Source organism: Astatotilapia calliptera, chromosome 18 (assembly GCF_964374335.1).
Source record: "Astatotilapia calliptera chromosome 18, fAstCal68.1, whole genome shotgun sequence".
In the NCBI taxonomy this organism is placed as follows: Eukaryota; Metazoa; Chordata; class Actinopteri; order Cichliformes; family Cichlidae; genus Astatotilapia; species Astatotilapia calliptera.
Genome location: NC_137439.1, coordinates 11,673,570 through 11,695,510, shown reverse-complemented (window position 1 = coordinate 11,695,510; position 21,941 = coordinate 11,673,570). Strand labels below are relative to the sequence as shown.

The following is a 21,941-nucleotide window of genomic DNA, read 5'->3' as shown; positions in this document are numbered from 1 at the left end:
CAGCTCTGTGACAGAAGTAGTATTTGAATCCTTTATGCAAGTAAAATTTCTACTATACCACAGAGTAAATGTCCTACATTGTCCAGAAATATTCATGGGAAATTTACTTGAAATGTAAATAGTGGAAGTGCTTGTCGTGCAGTTCCTGTCAGTGTTATATTTCTGGAAAATGATACTGATGCAAAAACTTGTTCCTGTGGATGGTCAAAGTGAGCTTTTTTTAATGGTGGTGACTATTTTAACCTGAAGCGTGTTTTTTAAGCTTATTACTGCTTATATATGTTGAATATCTGTTGCGGGGTCCTTACCCTACAATATAAAGTGCCTTGAGGTGACTGTGGTTGTAAATTGGCTCAATATTAATAAAGTTGAATTGAAATACTAGTCTGCAAAGTAACTTTAGCCGCTACATAAATATCAGAAAGTAGAAAAGTGAAACACAGTTTAATGTACACTGTTGAACTGAGATTCAAGTCGCCGCTCTGTCTAGACACATTTATATTATACGCACGCACAAGATTCTGAAATGTTGATATAGAACATGGCATAGTGATAATGTTTATGCTTTTAATTCTTGGAGCGTGACCTATGTTGGATTTTTGTGGCCGATCCTGTTTCTGTAGCCTAAAAGCATTCTGATATAGATATTTTCAGTTTGTGTCTCCAGCTCTGTATCTAACAAGCAAGACATTACTTTACATCACCAAATGGCACATATCAGACAATATATACACGAATGCCAATATTGGTGGAATGTTTTTTTTCCAGTGTTATAAAGATGATATTTTTGGCAATGATTTGTTATTTGTGTTGTAAACAACAATTGCCTCTATAACACATTAGGTAAATGAATGGAGCATATTGGTGAACAATATAGGCTTCAGAAATTGTTTTTAAAATTTCTTTAAACAATTTTTAAACAAATAAAAAGGTCCACTTATGAGATTTGGTTGCTGTGTGCTATGCTTGGCACAGTAGTTTGTTTTCTTTTGTTGTTGTTTTTTTTAACAAAATTGTTTAATGAATTCTTGACCATTCAGTTAAAAATGGTCCTACTCACATTGAAAACTCAATTTTAGATGAGACTTAATTTAGATTAATTTAAACAACTTTTGAAATCTATCCTGCCCAACTCTTTAATAGTCAGTTTATTTTAGAAATTTTGTATCTATTTTGAAATATTTTTCACAAACACATATAATAATTCAAGTGATTATAAAGGCAACAGATTAAACCATTTTGAAAATTACATGTTAGAGCAACGGGGTTGTACACGCTAACATGGCTTAACAGATGACATGCATATGACAAGGACCGCAGATGTATTTTTTATTAATATTTTAAATGTTTGTAGCATATGTTTGTTTTAAATTGATTTGTTTTATGGTAACAGGATTGCAAATAACAGACTGATCACTGTTAGGGCAAAGTGCTTGTAAAAAATAAATGGTAAATGGCCTGTATTTATATAGCGCTTTACTAGTCCCTAAGGACCCCAAAGCGCTTTACATATCCAGTCATCCACCCATTCACACACACATTCACACACTTGTGTTAGTGTTTTCATGGGGAAAGATGCTAGCAGTGGAAATAAAGCAAGGAAACTTGGAATTTGATTTGTGTTCTTTGGGGAATATGAGTAAGAGTGTTTTGCCTTGATTGGAGTGGCACACTCCATCTAGCCAGAAAGTACTGGAAAAATACGAAATATGTCAAAGAGGGCCTTTAGTGTCCCCATGGTGTTAGCACAAGTTGCATGTCTATCACCGTGTTGTCTCTTCCTTTAAATGAGTTCCGGTAACAGCGCTGCAAAATTATTCTTTAAAATATCTTGATGTAAAAAAAAGTGTCAACTATTTTTAAGTGGATTTCTAAGTCATTTTAACATCCTATTTGGTTACAAAGAAGTTGAGAAAATGTTCTCAAAGAACTGTTTTGTATTTTAAGGCTTTTAAAAAAATTCTCTCAGGAAAAGTGCAGTTTACGCAACAAAAGTATCCTTTAGTCTTTTGCGCATGCATTATTTTCAAATTCATGGGTGGGACAGAAAATACCCTGCAGACTGTAGAACGGCCCACGGACACCTTTAAACTCAACAATCAGTTGAGCACATCATCCTTCCTTTGTTACATTCCTCCACTGATTGACTTTAATTTAATCTCATGTCCGTACATAGAGATGACTCTTAGTGTCGTTCGTCACTAAAACAACAAACCTCGTGCCATCAATTGCTGTGCGCGTGCGTGTATGTGTATTGGGAGGAGGGTGCTGCTAAAATAATGCCCCGGCTGTTCTGATATCCCACAATTCTACTCTCGGCTGCATAGTGGAGTTTGATAGGCTGGTGGAGAGGGGAACTGCAGCAGAGTAGCACCGCTGTCAGGAAACAGAAGCCCACTACGAATGCAACTCGCATAACCAGCTGAACGAGGACGCCGTGTCTGGTAATAAACCCATTTTCTTCGCTGCTTGTCGTTTGTACCATTACACCGAGGCTCACTTAGAGAAGATGCAAGTTTCGCTGCTTGAACGGCTCTTTGTGAGGTTTTGTCTCGTGCCACATTTTCGATCGCGTGCTCACAGCACCCGCAGCCGATGACAGATGATTAACATTAGAGTACAGTTTTACTGTATCTACTCAGGCGGAAAAAGTCTAGTGGACGTGGTTAACCGAGTCAGAAACGGGGGTCATATGGTTTTTCTTTCTTTTTTAATCCCACTGTGGTTTCACATTGTAACCATTCGGCGCGTAACACTGAAGCAGAAAATGTTGCTTTTTGCCGACTGAGCTGCCTGCAGCGGTGGTTAATCTGAAGCTAAAAGTCGGGGTATGCACGGATATTTTAAAGAAGCGCACCGCTTGAGGTGAAGCTGGCTAACGTGCTCAAGTTTCGGGGCCAGAAAGTGGGTGAAATTGGTGAAATGAGACGATACAGATGCTTGTCCGACCTTCAATCCCTCCCGTTTTTACATCAGTGAAGGAGAGCGCTGAGTCACTGGCAGGCAGTGTTACAATTTGCAGACAATTAATGGATTAAAACTGTCAGATTGTCCGAGGTTAAGACGACACACTTCGGTGTTTTTGATCTGCAGTGCGGTAGGCGTGGTTAGGAGCAGGATGACACGGTCTGGATCCTCTTTTAGCATCCTTACATCCTTGATGCCACAGCATGCAATGGCTTGAGACTGATTTGACAATTTAATTAAGATGCACAGTAAGCTGCTGTTGCAGTAGCATTGAGAGGCAAGAACATTGTGGGCCTTGTAGGCAGGGATTCATAACTCGTTTACTGAGGCTGCACCTCTGTTTACAGCTTTAGTTTGCACAGTGACAATGGAGGAGGCAGTCTTTTCATTTCACTCAACAAAAACTGCTGAGACCATTGATTTTATATGAGGAAGACCCAAATTTATATTGGTCAGTATTGTTGAATCATGATTTTTGGCTTGTATTTATACATATATAAACCATAATTTGTCTCATATACTAAAGAATAAGATGCTCTGACATCTGTAGCTGTGATACAAATGGTGACTCTCATATCAAAGGCTACAAAGATGAGCAATGACCATTTGTAACTTTTTTCTACTTCTAAATGTCACTCATCAGTTATTTGTCCAACTGTGTTTGTGTGTATATATAATGTAAAAATGTCTAGACAGACAGGTGACTTGATTATAGCACTTTCATCATCAGGATTTTGTAACACAAAAATCACATGAATAGCTTTGTAATGATCTGATCATTACTAAAACATATTTTTAATAGTAAACCACATGACTATGGCTCTGCTAGCTCACTCAGACATCAGTGTATCTTTGTATTTTTTGTTGTTGTTGTTGTCTGTAACAGCTCATCAAGCTGGATTAGGTTGTAGAATTATGTTACCTTTAAGTTCTAGTAGACACAATGCCATGTAGTGACTGCTCTTAATGGGAATGCACTGGTATTCCATCAGTATTTTTCAAGTTAGTCATTCTTGGCCTATTACTGTCCAGTGAGCATAAAACTAATTTAAAAACATAATGAGCAAATGTGCCTTCAAATTTACACAGTAAACAACGTAAACGGGGAAATAAAAGGTTTATTTTAACTTTTTTTTTTTTTTTATTAGTGCCAGCAGGCATTATTAGTAATTAAGTCAGATTTACTGATTGTAAATCTCCTAAAATGCTTAATCCCTTCTGGTCCGTCTCGGCCACAGTATAAGAAGTTATTAGCTTCTCATCAATATACAGAGACTTAGTTCTAATCTTTTACATTAACAGGGGTTTTTCCCTTTGTCAACTAAGGCAGACAACTCAATCGAGAGCCACTAACTCCAACAAATCCTATCAGACAGATTGTGTTTGTGTTACCCTTTCACAGAAGTCATCCATGGCCTTAAGCAACTGCATGTTAACAATCCCGCGTTGATTGTGTCGCACGGTGTGCATAGTCAGAATGCAATAACAGTACCGGTAAGCTAGCTGTGTTGCCCACCGAATCATCGGAGGCCTCACTGCTAAAGACAGTAATGTAAACGCAGAAAGCCGACAGGATTTATGGCCGCCTCAGCAAAAATGCTCCCTGCTTGGAGTCACCTTCATGTGACCAGTCTACCTTCCCCAAATTCTGCTCTTGAGGTCTCACGTGTCGGCTAGATTTGTGAGGGTTCAACCAAAGGGCTTTTTAAAATTGACATCTGAAACGGCTGCTAAATTATATAATCAAATGTGCAAATACTATTTGATCAGATGTCACAAGGCCGTTTTCATGGAAGTCTCAGCGAAACCTTACAGGGATCATTTGAATGACTTGCACTCTTAAGCTGTAAACTGGCAATGGAGCGTACACACAGAAGCCATAAACCATCTGCCTCAGATGCTTGCTGAGTCTAAGATTTTACAATTTCACGCATTTATTGTCTTGCAGGGACCTTTTACAGAGAGTTGTTTTTGGAATGTCTTTGCTGGCTCTTCAAATGAAACCCATGTTTTTAATTGTCAGAACTGTTGACATGCTCAAATTTTCCTACACCAGAGCAGGAGAACATTCAACCCAGTGTGGTATAAAACATCTGGGTCGTGTAAAATTCTTTACTCAAGTGCACGACTAAAATGCACAAAGCTATATGAAAATGTTGTAAGGAAGGTTTTCAACTCAACTTTTGATTAACTGGAAATGGCAATAATGACCTCTATTTCATTGTTGTCACCTTGTGTGATGTCCAATCAGGTTTTTGTGTTTCAGTAAACTCGGAAGTTTCCTGGGATGATGCTGGACAGCATTTTTGGCAGAAGTCTTGAAGGTTTAGGAAGTTCTAAAGCTGTGATTAATCTTTTTTTTTTTTTTTTTGATTAATCTGGTAATTGAATTTGTTAAGACAGCACTTGGCTTTTTATATATGGCGGTAATCTTTAGATGTCTTTTTGTGTCACAAGTACAGCACAAACCCAAAACAACATTTTTTTTAATTAATTAATTTTTTTTTAGTAAAGTAAGAGGTAGAGCTTTAAATAAAAATGTTTTAATTACTTAAGTTATTTATTTTGATAAATAACTATTTAAGTAATAAACTTAATTGATTTATCTACTAAATCTACTAAACCACAGACTTCTCCAAAAACATGTCAATAATTTTCTTAGTCAGGACAGTTGATGAGACTTTGGGGATCTGCAGGGGTGCCTAATTTGAATGTCCAGACCAGCTACGTGATATCTTGTTACAGCGGCTGGGTTTTGGTCTGCGACAGCTGTCGGCCCTGCGGCCATGCAAAATGGTCAGATCTTATTTGGCAGGCCTGCTCGGGATGGGCCTTGACGTGTCAAGCAACGCAGACTATTCCCCTCCATGTAACCTCCATAAGTCCCTGAGGGGTAATGATTGTGGGGGCAGGGGCGGCAGGGATGGGCCCAGCTGTGGTGTACTCTGGCTAATAGCACTCGGCACAGATGGCAGTCCCTCATCCTCCCATGTGTGTGCATGAGACTTAATGTGCACAGGCCCCTTTCCAGCAGTGTGCATTACAATCACACATGGCCCTTAAATGGAGGTCTGCATGCATGGGCAGTCCTACTACAGTATTTAGTGTCTGTGATCAATTATATAATAATGCAGCTACACACCGATAAAACCCTGGCTGCACTTTTAGGATGGATGTGAATATCCACTGCAGTGTACAACCCAACCATTGCAGCTCAGTGGGATTTTATTGGTCTGTCCAGTGACAGACAGCAGGTTTTATTAACTGTGGGCCTCTTTGGATTCACAGAAGGATGAAGCATGATAAAGCAGTATTAATGTTTCTTCAGAGGTGGGTGGTTTCTACTTGTCCTTCCTTGGAAGGCATAACACAGAGAGTATTAGCTTTTATCTTAAGGTGTGACTGAGGAGACTATATCTGCTTTCATCAGCTCACATTTGACCGTGAAGCTACTAATCCAAGAGGGAAATTTGATTATATCTTTGACACTAAGTGCTTTTTTTTTTCTTCTGTAAGTGCTGACTTCTACTTTTATTACTTCCAGAATTTACAGGGGGAACAAACAGATGTTTTAAAACTTCCCATTTTTATAATACGCTTCTGTTTTAGAGACGGTTCCCAGTCAACAAAATGTTTTGCATGTAACTGATTCTAGATCAAGTACATACATTAGTGAAGTTGAGGTGAGAGGATGAGCAGTAATTTAGTTGCTTTGTCAGCACATTGAGTTGTCTATTTCTGTCCTTATATACCTGTTAAAAGGTAAATCTTGTAAGTTTACTAGAGCCTTCAAAAAGACTTGAACTTGATAAAATGGCATTGAACCCTTTCTTTTCCAAACACACATTTTTGAAGTACTTTGGCTGAAACTTGTCTTCTATATTGGTACAATATTGGGCAGCTACTAGCAGAAATCCCAGGCAATACATGGCTTTCTTTCTGAATGCATAATTTATGTACCAGTCCATGGTGGAGGGCCACACACAGGACTACTGTGTAGGCTGTTGTGTTGCACTGTGAAGAGTGCCTGTCACCAGTGACTGAACTTATTCTTCCTCCATTTCTATGGTGCTAAGATGTTCCGTTCCACCACTCCTTCCATAGTTCCTTTTTCATAAAAGGATTAAGAAAGGCAAAGGTTAGCTACGCAGCCATCTTCTGTCAGCTGATTAGTGATCCGCGCCTCAACTCTGCCGCACATGACACAACAAAGTTGCAGCGAAAGAGGTTTTGACAGGATTTTTGCTTGAATTCAGCTCAGTGGTCTTTTACATTTCTCGTCTTCACTTGGAAAACATGGGTTGGAATTTGGACCTTGTGACTTTATTCGTTTATTCAAAGTGCTGCTGCTCAGGCTTTTAATCTTGATTAGGTCATCTTTATAGCCCTTTTTATGAGGTCTGAAGTTGAAAAGTGTTTGATCAGCACGTTGCATTCAGTGACCCTTAGAGCTTAGAATGCTCATGACTTTTTAGAAAGCATAGTTTCCACTGATTTGAGTCCATGAATTACTGTTGCTTTATATCAGCATCATTCTGATCCATTAAATGACCAACAACATGCTGGTTTGAAGTGTTTCTGCTACTTGGCAAAGTTTGAGTTTGCATTATTTTTGAACTGCTAGTTTGAAGCAATTCCATCAGGATTTAAGAGGAGTGCTCATTAGCAAAGATGAAATATTTTCTGGCATTCAAAAAGCAATTGCCTGTTTAAGTAAAGCATCGTTCTGCATTAGAATTAGCAGCTAATACCAAATGGCTTTGAATCAAGGGGCTGACAACACAACCTTGAGTCTATTCAGCTCAAAACTATTTTGAAGCTAAAAAGTGCAAGATGAACAACGCATCCGAGGCATGAGGTCATGTAGTCCAGCTGTTGATAATCTAGACGCATGGAGCTGGACGTGTTTGCCAAATTTAAATCTTTAAGGTTTTCAGAGATTTTTTTTTCCAGTCTGGTAAAATGTCTTGAAAGGCTTGTAACAATCAGATGTAATCAGTCATACCAAGTAGATGTTATCTTGTTTTAATGTGCTCAATGTTTGAGTTGCAGATGTTGCCATTTCTTAATGACTGTTTGATTATTTTGGGGATTGTCCCTAAGAAGTGTTGGTTTTGTTGATCCAGACAGTGCTGACCATGCCCACAGCTAGAAGTAGATCTTCCTTGGAATCTTCCATGCTTGCAGTAAACACAGCCCTATAAATAGAGCTCAGGGAAAAGCATACCAGCAGCAGAATGACAGGCATCCATACTACAAAACCCAGGCTCTGTGCAGCAGAGGCGCAGTATGCCGTTCCACACACAAACAGCCTCCAAACCCCACATCCCAGTGTCAAAGACTGTGGGTACAGTTAGCCTCCGGTGTGAGCTGTCCTTTCTGTCATTTTTGTTTGTCAAATCTAGCCATTAGATATATCCTCATTACCCAGCCTCAGGCCCTTGGGACCACATCCATCGCTGGTATGCTGCTATTCACAGAAGCAGAAGGTCATGCCATGAAAAACACGTACTGGTGCAGCTCAGACACTTTGGATTCCTGAGTGTAAACACTACAGAGAAACTGGGGGCTTGTACTTTAATACAGAGTTAATCAGCTGTTTTGTGTTGTTAAAGTAACTGCAGATAAGAAAAAGGCAGATTACTTTCTGCTTTCTCCAGTGAATTGCTGCTTTTCATTTAGTTTTCCTCTGTGGAATTAATATATTTAAGTTTGATTTTTTTTTTTTTGTTTATTTTTGATATTTGCTTCGAAAATGTAAAATATTTTCCAACTTCAAATTCCCAGAATTGTCTGAACAACAGGTAGGAAGCATAAAGTGATGTTTTTTTTGTCTTGTGCAAAAAATAGTGGAGCTCCACACTGGAGAGCTTGAGATGTTTGACATTTCCATCGGATTCATTCAAATATTTAATCAATTTAAATCGTTTTATTATGGTTTCTCACTTAATTTCCTCCTAATCAGCAAATTAGGCCAATTTAATTGATTTACACATGTAAATTTTTCACAGATGCTTTTATCAGAATGTGAAACAACTGCAGAAGTTCATAAATTATTTGATTAATAAACTGACAAAAGTAATTGGCAAATATATTCAGACATTTTCCTAGACTTATTTTTTCTCATATTTTAGAAACCAATTTATAAAAAAAATACTTGCAGAAATAGATATTTGTTACAGTTGCAGATATTATTTTAAATTTGTTTAATTCCCCTTAGTGAGCTTTGGATATATTGTAGAATTTGTTGACGTCATGGTACAAGCAGTCCAAGCCCTTAGCATTGTCAGCTACTGACACTACTGTGATTAGTTAAAAGGGGGACGTGAGTGCACCAAAGCCACTTGCATTCATGCCTATTCTGCTGTCAAACAATATCCACATCTCTGCATTTGCATCAGAGGGGAGCTTATCGTTAGACGGGCCCGAAAAGCGGCACTGCATCAATTCATAACAAGTCAGCTGACTCATCCACTTTTCCTCTTTACCCTCCATTTTCCTCCACTCCAGTGTGATTTACCATGACAACTGAATCAGGCGCCGACTCGGAGGCCAAGCAGCCACAGGAGAATAAGGAGACAGAAAAGGGGAAAGCAAAAGCGGCATCCCAACCCAGCCAGGTGGCAGCCGAGCCCGCCTTGCCTCAGAACCAACCGGAGCAGCTTCCAGCCGCCGTCGGACACAGTACCCCGGCCAGGAAAGAACAGGTCAGCCTCTTTGTAACCACATCCACCCACTGTCACTTCTTTTAAAAATGGAACATCCATCCATCGCATCCACCATAATTTTCCTTTAAACATACTTTTACTGAATTTAATATTAGGAAAAAAACAAAACAAACTTTGCCACTTTATTTAAGAATGATTCTTTTGTGGTGTAAACATTGTATAGATCCTTTTGAATTTGACAAAACATTACACACCATTCATCCCTCTTCTGAATGAATTGTGGCTTTGTGAGGAAAAAATGGAAATGAACGTGGGGAGGGGGAGAGAATGTGAAGACGTGACCTCAGTCCTCCATGGCGGTTACAACCATGCGTCAGATGCATTTGTTTGTTTTTGAGGAAAGCCTGGTGTTCAGTTAGAGCTTTATATATTAGAAATGGGAAGACGGATAGATCAAGAAACCTTCAATTGTGGATGCTTTGTTTTCAGGCTTTACAGCAACTAAGGCAGTTTGACAGATATAGTCACTGTCACTGATCGGCCACACGCACGGGCAGTTTGGTGAGGGATGATTTTAGTTGTTTTATTTTGCCGTCTTTGTGTTTTGCCTGTTTCACAGGTTTTCTAAATAACTTGTCTACATAACAGCAAGGATGCCACAGCCATCCTTGCTGTTATGTTGAATAACTTATGAATGTAGTTCAGTAGAAACCTGGCATTATTTGCAATCATCACAACAATCATTTGTTGTACTGACTGTTTTTTTACATCTCTCCCAATTTGCAACTTCCTGCAGCTGTGGGGACAATGATTGGAAGAATTTAGGGAACAACCTGGAATTAAACCCGTTGAGTTGAGTCTGAACTATGATGAAGACTTGGTGTATTTTAAAATGTATCCATAAGATTGCACACCACTTCGACGCATGAACATGTTTAAATGATTTTACATGTTTGACAAAGAAGCTGGACGAGTCTAAAACCAGAGAACAGTGATCTCTGGTAGTATAATATTATACCCTGTAGCCTATCCATGTTATATCTGATGAAGCCTGGGAAGCTACTGATGTTATCTGAGCACTAAGTGCTTGTCTTCAGGTTTTGGCCCAAACAGCCTTCTGGCTCACTATTTAATCGATCTACAGATTGAATTTCCAGTGCTTCCAAACTACAGAGGTTCAGTGTGAGGTAGATCCCTGCTTCTTCTCTAATTTATTACTTGAAAGAAAAACATTTTCACCAGCTGCACATGCTTGTAGATGTGGTCTCTTACTGTGGTAGTTAGTGGAAAATGTATATAAAAAGTTACATCTCAAACAACTTAACAGGTCACATTCCCAGTCTACATAGTGTTTGTGTTGCTTTAAACGTCTAGGATGTGTTTACTCACTCAGAAAACTTTAAATCCATGTTCAATATTTATTTATTTTTTTGGTGACTTTGAACTTTGAACTTCTTAATATGTTGGAGCGTGTAACCATAGTTTGAATGTGCTCAGGCTCACAACCCCACTCATTCAGCAGGTTCTTATCATGATGTGGAAAGGAGAAGGATTTAAATGGTGCCTTTGTTGAAAAGAAGCTTACACGTGAATCATAACGGGCTGTAATGAGAGAGCAGCAGTCGCAGGGCGATGTGATGGATAAATTAATTATATACAATGCAGGGTAATGTGGTGAAACGGTGATGAAATAAATGACATGTTTTCATGTTAACAAAGTCTGACTTGTACAATATTTTGCATTGATGTTATTGATATCATTTGTCTACATTAAACACTTCTGTGGTAGCCAGATTTTAATTTCAGCTTTAGGCTTTACATGGGCGCAGCATTGCTTTCATTCAGATGCTAAAACTTGACTGTGTCTGCAATCTTTATAAAGCTATTTAGCGTTGCTAAAAGAGCAGCATATTCCCTTTGGCCTCAGTTGTCCTTAGGAATGGGGTTTTTAGTCATAAACCAAAAATCTTGGACTATTGATGGCGCTGGATTCAAAATACTGGGAATCCAATTACTACCCTGTCTTCCCAGGGTAATGCTTATTTGTGCTGCATTTCTCAGACATTAGTCAAGCACTTGGTGAGATATTTAAGATGTATACAGAGACTGGATATAAAAGATGGGTGTAATATGGCCAGCACAAACATGTGTTCTGAGAAACCGAGGACACTGCGTGCTCACACAGTAGTGACTCGTCAGTCCACAGCATAGCCATGTCCTAAAGCATTCCTGCTCCGTCATCTGCTTTTATCGAAATCGGGATCAGGAATTGAAGCAATTGAATGGGCAATTGTTACCATAAAGTGATTAGGAAAGCACCTGCTGGGATAATAAGGCAAGTGAGAAGTGGGATCATTATCTTACAGGTTTCTACCTGAGATTTCTTTTTTGCATATAGATGAGTCGCTCCCTGCTGGCCACTAGAGAAAATGCTAAGGCAGCTCCCTTTTGGCTTCACCTCTCAGGCTACAGTTTGTGGTTTGGTCCAAAGTGAACATTGCTATTCTCCTAGATCCAAGTAGCTCCAGGGGAATAGTTATACATATATATGATCTTCTTTTATAACTTGCAGTGTTGCCCACTGAGCTAATCGACCCCAGGATTCTTTCAAATTCACACAGCAACATTATGCACCCCTTGTTTTTCCACACTGAGGATGATCAGTGATGCACCATCAGTGTTAGAGCTGTGGGAATTGCCAGGAGCAAGACTGAGGGGAAATTGCACCAGTCTGACACAACACTGTCGGCCTTCCCTGCGAGGCACGTTCTCCAGCAGGGTGCACATGTAACTGTGATTTCATACATCTGTGGTGCCTGTTCTCACCAGTCATACGTCAAACAAATGGGGGGGGGAGAATGTGTTTTGTGGTATTTCCTAGAAATGTTAACTTGACCTTTCATTCTTGTGTTCTTTAGAGTCATCTTATTCTGCTTCTATTGTTTAATACTACATCAAAATGAGTCTACGGGGAGAGTAGTCCACATGAGCTGCAGTAGATACTGCAGGAACAATGCAATGAAAATGGCTTGAAGAGCAAGATAAGAAATGTTCTTCATCAGAATAAAAGGGGGGAATTAAATTCACTGTATGTAAGAAAGAAAAATATCTCGAAGCAACGGCGTCTATTCAGCATAAAGTCAGTCAGCAAAGGCTTTGTTTTCAGCGAAGTGGAAAATTGGATTTTCTCTCCTTAAGACAAAATGGCGGTACACCCCTAGCTGTTCTCAGTGGGACCTGATTACACTCAGTCAGGGTCCCAGTGTCTATTTTTAGGTTTACATTAACGGTCATTTAGGTAAGGAAACTTCTCTTCTGGTGGACATTTAGAGACGTTAATGCCTCTATCCACAATTAGCATGACAAGGTAGAAGCAGCTCATTACTTTTAACAAGGAAATTCCACTCAGCTCTATCCCAAATGTAGAAAACTGTTATTGTAAATGTATTATTCTCATTATTTTTAAGTGACACATTTTCCTCTTTTTGCCAGGAGCAGCAGGAAGAGGATCTGGTATCCCACAGGTCATCCACCAGTCGTCTGTCTAGGTCTCCGCTGAGAGGAGTCAAGAAGGTGAAGATCATGCAGTGTAAAGTCACTCTGCTGGATGGCTTAGACTTCACGCTCAATGTAGAGGTGAGACGCTTTAAGTTTAACACAGAGTGGTGGTCATTTTAAATATTCTGTTTCCATCAGCTTCGTCACTACTTTAATATGTAAGAGACTCGAGCCACATGGAAACTGTTCAGGTCCAAAAAGAGAAGGCAAGAATCAAATCACTTTTATTGTCACATCACATGTGCAGGTACACTGGTACAGTACATGTGAGGGAAATTCTTGTGTGCGAGCTTCACAAGCAACAGAGGTGTGCAAAAATACAATAACATAAGAACAAGCAAAATATAAGAATGGCTAAATCTGAGAATTATATGAATAAATATATGTACAATATAAGAGTGTATGCATATTACTGAATGTGTATACTAAATATGTATATCTGTGTGTGTGTGTGTGTGTGTGTGTGTGTGTGTGTGTGTGTGTGTGTGTGTGTGTGCATATTTAAAAATTAAATGGAGTAAACACAAATAGAATATACAGAGGTTAGCAGTTGGATATTGTGCAAAACAAGGGGCATTACTGTACAGTATGGAGTGCATAATGTTGAAGTTCCAGTAGTGAAGCTGAGGTGTCTATGAAGTGTTCAGCAGTCTGATGGCCTGATGGAAGAAGCTGTCTCTCAGTCTGCTGGTACGGGACCGGATGCTGCAGAACCTCCTTCCTGATGGAAGTAGTCTGAACAGTTTATGGCTGGAATCCTTGATGATCCTTCCCGCTTTCCTCAGGCACCGCTTCCTGTAGATGTCCTGCAGGGAGGGAAGCTCACCTCCAATTATCCGTTCAGAGCACCGCACTACTCGCTGGAGAGCTTTGCGGTTGTAGGCGGTGCTGTTGCCATATCAGGTGGTGATGCATCCAGTGAGGATGCTCTCAATGGCACAGCGATAGAAGGTCCTGAGGATGCGGGGGCTCATGCCGAATCTTTTCAATCTCCTGAGAAAGAAGAGGCGCTGCTGCGCCTTCTTCACTGTTTTGTTTGTGTGTACTGACCACGTAAGATCCTCAGCCAGATGTACACCAAGGAACCGGAAGCTGCTCACTCTCTCCACAGCAGCGCCGTTGATGGTGAAGGGGGTGTGTACTTCTCTGCACCCCCGGAAGTCCACTATCAACTCCTTTGTCTTTGCGACGTTGAGGGTGAGATGGTTGTCTTGACACCAGTGAGTCAGGGCGCTGACCTCCTCCCTGTAAGCCGTCTCATCACTGTTGGTGATAAGACCCACCACTGTAGTGTCGTCCACAAACTTCACAATGATGTTGGAGTTGTTAGTGGCTGTGCAGTCGTAGGTGTAGAGTGAGTACAGGAGAGGGCTCAGTACACACCCCTGTGGAGCACCAGTGTTCAGTGTGATGGGGGATGAGGTGATGCTGCCCAGTCTGACCACTTGGCGTCTGTCAGACAGGAAGTTAAGGATCCAGCTGCAGAGGGAGCTGCTCAGTCCTAGATCCTGCAGTTTCCTGTCCAGCTTCGAGGGAACGATGGTATTGAATGCTGAGCTGTAATCTACAAACAGCATTCTCACATACGTGTCTCTCTTCTCCAGGTGCGAGAGGGCAGTATGTAGTGTCAGGGCTATGGCATCATCAGTGGACCTGTTGTGGCGGTATGCGAATTGTAGAGGGTCCAGTGAGTCGGGTAGTGCAGAGCAAACGAAGTCCCTGATCAGCTTCTCGAAGCATTTGCTCACGATGGGGGTCAGGGCTACAGGTCGCCAGTCGTTCAGTGAGGAGATGGTGGAGGATTTGGGTACAGGGACGATGGTGGCCATTTTGAAGCAGGCTGGGACTACAGACAGAGAGAGGGAAAGGTTGAAGATGTGTGTAAACACTCCGATCGCCTGGTGGGGACCAGAATCGGCTGATTTCTAGTGTTTTCAGCTCTGACTGCTGAATGGCTGGTTGGCTCCCTTTATGTCGTGTTTATATAAGAACTTGTTTATGAGCCCTGTTCCATCACATTTGTCAAGTAAAGTTATCTTTATTTTTCCTTCTGCATGTGAAATGCAGCTCATGGCGTTCCACTGCACTATTATTATTATTATTATTATTGTTATTATTATTATTACAGTTGAACGATGTGAGCAACCTTACGTATTGCTTTAATATATAAAACAAATGTTTCCTGTCAGGGCGTCAGTGATCATCAGTACTCACATGATTTGATAGCTTGTGCCAGTGGTCTTCTCCATTACCCAGAATTCATCTGTGTGTTACTTTTATGATCCCTGCACGTTGTATTAACAGAATAAAGCTGCTGTTTTGACGGCCCTGCTTAGAAGCAGTGATTTCACGCTTTTCTCTGCACACTCGCATTTGCATTGTCAAACTGTTTTATGGGATTTTGTTTTTCCTCCAAACCTTCTCTGGGTAGTCTGTAGGGGGGAACAAAATATTCATGTAATGGTTCTTAAATGTTCAGTTCTTACTTCAAAGCTCATCTGCTCTCCAGAAATAAACCCTTTGAGGAAAAGAGAGCCAACAATCAGTGGAAAAACATGTGTCTTTGTGTTGTAAATGTGAAACTCGGAACCCCACACTAGCCTAGAAGCATGGCTTTTATCATAATATAGGGAAATTAAATATGGAAATGGGATATTTTGGGAGGAGAAGAAATGGAGCATGAGTTGGTTGTTAATCATTATTAGCATGGCGGGGTGTGGATGGAGTCATTACTTTCAGAGCTCGATAATCTGTCAAAGAATTTTATTTATTTATTTGTCGGTTTGCTGTGTGGTTTTGACCAACTGTGTCAGACTGTTTTGAATTTCTCCATTTGTATTATCTTATTATTTCTGCTTTGTAAAGTTTTTCTAAAGCAGAACTGTTCGCTTGAGTGGGACCCTCTGATAAGCTGCAGTCTTTAAGTATCGAGTATTCAGGAATAACCTCACAACTAATAGAGCCTTTGAGGCAAATGCCTTTCTGTTGTAAATATGAGTTTAGCTCCACAGCCGAACAGCTGCTTTCTGCCCTTCAAACAGTCTTTCTTTCTGTCTGAGTGTCATTAATTCAGGAGTAAGTCTGACTTCTGAACTTATGTGACATTTGGCTCATGAAATATTTCTTCCATAGCAAAGTTGAGTCTTTTGTCAAAGTTAGGAAACTTTGTAGGATTCCCAAAACGTGTTCAGGCTGAAAAAGAGAAGCAGACCCTCCTCTGCAAATCTCCTTTAGTGGATTCCTCCCCACCAGGGGCTGGGATGGAGGGATTGGCTGGCTGGTTTGGGGCAATGGGGGCAATTGTTGGAGGGAATCGGTGTCATTGACACAGTGGGTTGGCATGATTACGAAGGCCCACTGTGCCACTGGAAGGACTTTTATTAAGGATGGTGACGTGGAAGTGGGGGATCAGTCCAGATTTGTTAACCTTAAGTCAGGAAAAGTTTTTTTTTTTTGTTTTAGTTTATGCTGAAAGAGCTACACATGGTCTAAAATATGAACACTTTAAGAAAACAAAGACATTTTTGAGAATTTTCAATTAAAAACATTTCATGTTTTATTGAAATGTTTAATAAATGTGTTACACAACCTGAAAAATTCAAAACATGACTCTGAAGCCTTCTTTCACAAATGGCAGGTAATTTAACCCTCGTGTGACCCTCGTGAAAAAAGGGACCCAAACGGGACCCTTTTTTCACGAGGGTCACACGAGGGGTAAAGGGGTATCTCACCCTGGGTGGCTGTAGCTCAGGTGGCAGAGCAGGTCAGAGCAGGTCAGCCACTAATCAGAAGGTCGGTGGTTCGATCCCAGGCTGCATCCTGGCTGCATGCCAAATATCCTTGGGCAAGATACTAACCCCATGTTTGCCTACTGGTGGTGGTCAGAGGGCCCGGTGGCGCCTGTGTCCGGCAGCCTCGCCTCTGTCAGTGCGCCCCAGGGCACCTGTGGCTACAATGTAGCTTGCCATCGCCAGTGTGTGAATGTGTGTGTGAATGGGTGAATGACTGAATGTAGTGTAAAGCGCTTTGGGGTCCTATGGACTAGAAAAGCGCTATACAAATGCAGGCCATTTACTAATTTACTGCTGCTAGGCAACGTGCCTTCTGTGTTATTACCAAACATGGCTCAAGCACCAAAACACAAACACAACTAAGCAGCATCTTTGGTTTTAGTTTGGCTTGGTTTGCTTGTAAATGGTTTAAAGTAAGCTTAATATTAAGAGATAAAGGTCTTTAAGCCAAAGCTGAGATAACCTTTACCACCAAGGGTTGTTGTTTTAGGTTTTTTCTGACTGAAGTCCACTCCTCCAGATTCACAGAAAACGTTATTGATGCTTTTCTTAAGCAAACTGATCTTGTGTGTGTAATCAGTAGGGTTACACCAGACAGCAGCAAGATGTGACCTAATCGTGTGCTTTCAAACATGTTACCTTATGAGATTTATTTATAATGTATCAGTACATTTGTTTATTTTAATTGAGTTTACTTCAGATTATTATGAATAGACAGTCAGTTATAAGGAGCTCACAAAAGAGAAAAATTGATAATTAAATAAAGTTTCTAATTTTAAATTCTTTTCTTTTTTCATCTTAATACTTAGTGTTTACTTATTGCATCCCATCTGCTTACTATCCTGTAAGCTCCCAGTGCTGCCCACCTGCTAGGATGGGCAAAGCAAAGGCTTTCTTTGCCCCACTTTACTATTTCTGAACACTAAGATCCATTATTTTAGGGAATACTTCCAGATGACGGTGGATTTGGTGTATTAGAGGGGATATGAACTACTCTGTGGAGTAAGAAATATAAAGCAGAGAAAAGTTGACAATTGTATCGTCTAAAATGTTTGATTATACAAAAACATCAAGCAAAAATGAGAAAATTCACATTTAACCTTTAGCTCATAGCTCAAGCGTAGCTCATTGCCTAGACTGTCCCGTACTTATAAAACGTGAAGTTAGTGCTTATTTAGTTGGTGTCAAAAATGTTACTTTTTTTGTCTTTTCTTTTTTACCATGGACCAAATTGAACCAGAAAAACTTTTTTTTTTTTAATGCTAGATTGTATTCCATCCATCCATCCATCTTCATCCGCTTTATCCGAGGCCGGGTCGCAGGGGCAGCAGCCTAAGCAAAGAGGCCCAGACCTCCCTCTCCCCAGCCACCTCCTCCAGCTTATCCGGGGGAATACCAAGGCGTTCCCAGGCCAGCTGAGAGATATAATCTCTCCAGCGTGTCCTGGGTCTGCCCCGGGGCCTCCTCCCGGTGGGACATGCCTGGAACACCTCACCCAGGAGGCGCCCAGGGGGCATCCTTGTCAGATGCCCGAACCACCTCAGCTGGCTCCTTTCGATGTGGAGCAGCAGCGGCTCTACTCTGAGCCCCTCCCGGATGGCCGAACTTCTCACCCTATCTCTAAGGGAGAGGCCAGCCACCCTTCGGAGGAAGCTCATTTCTGCCGCTTGTATCCGCGATCTCGTTCTTTCGGTCACTACCCACAGCTCGTGGCCATAGGTGAGGGTAGGGACGTAGATCGACCGGTAAATTGAGAGCTTCGCTTTTACACTCAGCTCCCTCTTCACCACGACGGACCAGTGCAGCGTCCGCATTACTGCAGCTGCAGCCCCAATCCGTCTGTCGATCTCCGGCTCCCTTCTCCCATCACTCGCGAACAAGACCCCGAGATACTTGAACTCCTCCACTTGGGGCAGGAACTCATCCCCAAGTGTGTGAATGTGTGTGTGAATGGGTGGATGACTGGATATGTAAAGCGCTTTGGGGTCCTTAGGGACTAGTAAAGCGCTATATAAATACAGGCCATTTACCATTTACCATTTATCCCCGACCCGGAGTGGGCACTCCACCCTTTTCCGGCTGAGAACCATGGCCTCAGATTTGGAGGTGCTGATCTTCATTCCCAGTGCGAGCTGGAGGCCCTCACCCGATGTTGGCTTCATCGGGTGAGGGTGCTAGATTGTAAAAACAGGAATTTTTATCTTATTCAATTGTTTATCTATTACTTTACTACTTTGGTGTAGTATAAATGGTAATGGGGGGGGGGCTTTATTCATAGGAAAAGCTGTAAAAGTTCAAAATCTATACACTCGTTCACATTTTCCAACACCTTCCAGTGGGTCGAATTGGAGTCTGACATGGCTGATTCTGGACCCAGGGCCTTTCATTTGACACTCCTGGTTAAATGAATAACAATATTGTTACAGTGCAGTTTTCTGCTTAGAAATGCACAACATAGACATTTTGTGACACTCTGTGTTAAGAAGCAGTGCTTTTTTTTTATTTATATTTTTTAATTTGTGGGTGCAGAAATTTTACACCTACTCGGGACATTTACTTTTCTGCACACCTTTTTAACGAGTAATGCTACAAAATCAGGCTGTGTTAATCGATGCAGTGGCGTGCATGACACCTGCTTGATAATGCTCTTAATCACAGTAAAGGTGTCTCCATTTGTGCATTGTTTACAACAGTGACTAATACTTGCAATCACTATGATATAAAGCAGGAGACTAATAAGTTCGCTGCTTCCTGTAAGGCTTTTCATAGCAACAGTTAAGGCACTAACATGACCAGTCAGAAGAATTAAATTTCAGCTTTAGGGGGAAAAAAATGCTCTGTGTGCTCCTGCAGCTGAGGGTGAGCCGGACAAAAGCCAGGTCAGCTTATGGTGTTTGACACAGTAGTACAGCTGATGTCAGAAGACCCTCATAATTGCCAGGGAGTTCTTCTCCTCCTCCCAGTCCAGACTTGAAACTGGTCCAGAATGTCAGGATTTGACATTTTTATCCTCCTGACCTTGTAGTTTTCCAGCTCAATTTAATTTCCTCCTGTGGGGGGAAAAATGTCCGCACTAATCGTTTCCTATCATTTTCTATGACACAGAACAGCTGAACCGCTCTCGTGAGGTTGTTGGAGGCAGAAAAACATCCCACACAATGTGTTGAATTGCTTTCAGTTAAATCATCCTTTCTCTAAAGGACATGAGAATTCATGCTAAATTTTGGCTTTAATTAGAGCTAAAGTGATTAGTCAGTGAGTCTGTTGGCAGGCAGTTATTTAGCCTATTTTGATAGTCAGTTAATCAAATTTAGTCTTTTATCTTTGTGAAATTATTATTGTTGGCTTTTGGACAGTCAGTTGGATGACACAAGATGCCTGAAGGGAACAAAGACTCTGGAAAAATGTGTTGTCTAACATTTTATAGGTCAAGTAATGACTGAAAGTGTTCTTAAAATGACTAGAAAACTAATTAAAGTAACAGATAAACCATAATGCATGGTTTGATGCACAATCAGTTTTTAATCCTTAGGAGTGTTTAACCTCTGTGACGGTCTCACTGTCCTGATTGATCAAGCTTTCACAATTTAAGATCAGTATACTTCTGATTTCTGGTCTTTCTTCTGCTAGAGAACTCCAGGAATACGTGTGCAGTACCCCATTAGCTTATTTATAGATATAGTTTAATGATTGGCAGCTTATTTGACTGATCTGAAAACCTCTGTTTGCATATCACAGCCATTTTTTTTTTTTTTTTTTTTTTTTTTTTTTTTTTTGTCTGCGTCATTTAAGCCAGCCAGCTTTAAGTGTTGCATTAAGAGGAGATTGTCACACCCAGGCAGCAGTAGTCTGACATAACTGTGCTAATTCCCTCGGAGATGTTCTGGTAGGATTAACTCTCTGCCACCAGCACCTCTACCAGCATTGTTAAAATCACATGCGCACACACATGCAAGAATCTTCTTATTTAAAGATGTGTGTGTGCTCATGCACACACCCGTTAGTTCTTTGTTTCACATCCAGGATGTATTATTGCATCCATGTGAGTGTGGCAGATAAATAGCCGTGTTCTGGATAGGTTAGGCTGTGGCTGTGGGCTTCAGCCGATCCAAACGTGACGAGCTGGCATTGGTTTTGTGCAAGCAGAAGACGTCTGTGTCATGGCAACTCGGGCCTTAAAATATCCTCTGTGAGCTGGTCAAATGAGTCCTGGAAGTCCAACCTCTTCACGAGGGGGGGATGACAAAGCTCCAGCTGATGACGTCCAGCACTCAGATGTGCAGTCGATCGATGTAATGCATTCACGCAACCAATGGTCAGGAATTTGAAAGTGTGTTTATGCTTTTTATAGAGGGAATCGATCCAGAGTTGCCAGGTTGGTGGATTGTGTCTCCGGTACCCAGGCTTACATCACGCAGCAGAATAATGATAATAATAATTTGCTTCATTTTCACAAATTTATATTCATAATGGGGTTTTGCAGAGATGAGCTCACTTTCATTTAATTATTGAGATAACAATAAGAAGAGAAGGACTTGAAGGGGAACGCAGTCCCACGGCAGCGTAAAATAGCTTTTTAAGCTGCAACATGGATTAATGATATTGCTTTATTGTTTGTGTTTATCATTATTTTGTGGGTAATTGTTAAGCAAATCAGGACAAATGAAGAGTTTGCATTACTGGAAAAACTCTTAAAAGAAATTACACAATCCTACTAATCTAATTTGGTGTGACTGTTTATTTTAAATGAGTTTCTGTGTTCTGTATGTTCAAATGTTTCACATCAGTATACCCATCAAATGACTCTGCATTCAACATGTGCTTTTATTCTTTTTCTGTTCACAGAAACGAGCCAAGGGCCAGTTCCTCTTTGATAAAGTGTGTGATCACCTCAACCTACTAGAGAAGGACTATTTTGGCATTACATATAGAGATGTAGAGAATCAAAAGGTACTTT

The 21,941-nt window shown here is 40.8% G+C and overlaps 1 protein-coding gene across 30 annotated transcripts in view; it reads left to right on the top strand.

Annotated features, from left to right (window-relative positions):
* epb41l3b (erythrocyte membrane protein band 4.1-like 3b) overlaps positions 1 to 21,941 on the top strand; it is a 57,163-nt gene that overhangs the window by 9,443 nt on the left and 25,779 nt on the right. For 24 of the 30 annotated variants that reach the window (XM_080293264.1, XM_026148478.2, XM_026148476.2 and 21 more), the window contains exons 1-4: positions 2,305 to 2,444; positions 9,478 to 9,674; positions 13,128 to 13,271; positions 21,830 to 21,934. In XM_080293264.1, coding sequence (XP_080149390.1) covers positions 9,489 to 9,674; positions 13,128 to 13,271; positions 21,830 to 21,934 — 435 coding nt within the window. In that variant the 5' untranslated portion in view covers positions 2,305 to 2,444; positions 9,478 to 9,488. Of the gene's footprint in view, positions 1 to 2,304; positions 2,445 to 9,477; positions 9,675 to 13,127; positions 13,272 to 21,829; positions 21,935 to 21,941 lie in introns of those variants that run through there. The other 6 variants (XM_080293255.1, XM_026148466.2, XM_080293259.1 and 3 more) reach the window with 3 other exon arrangements.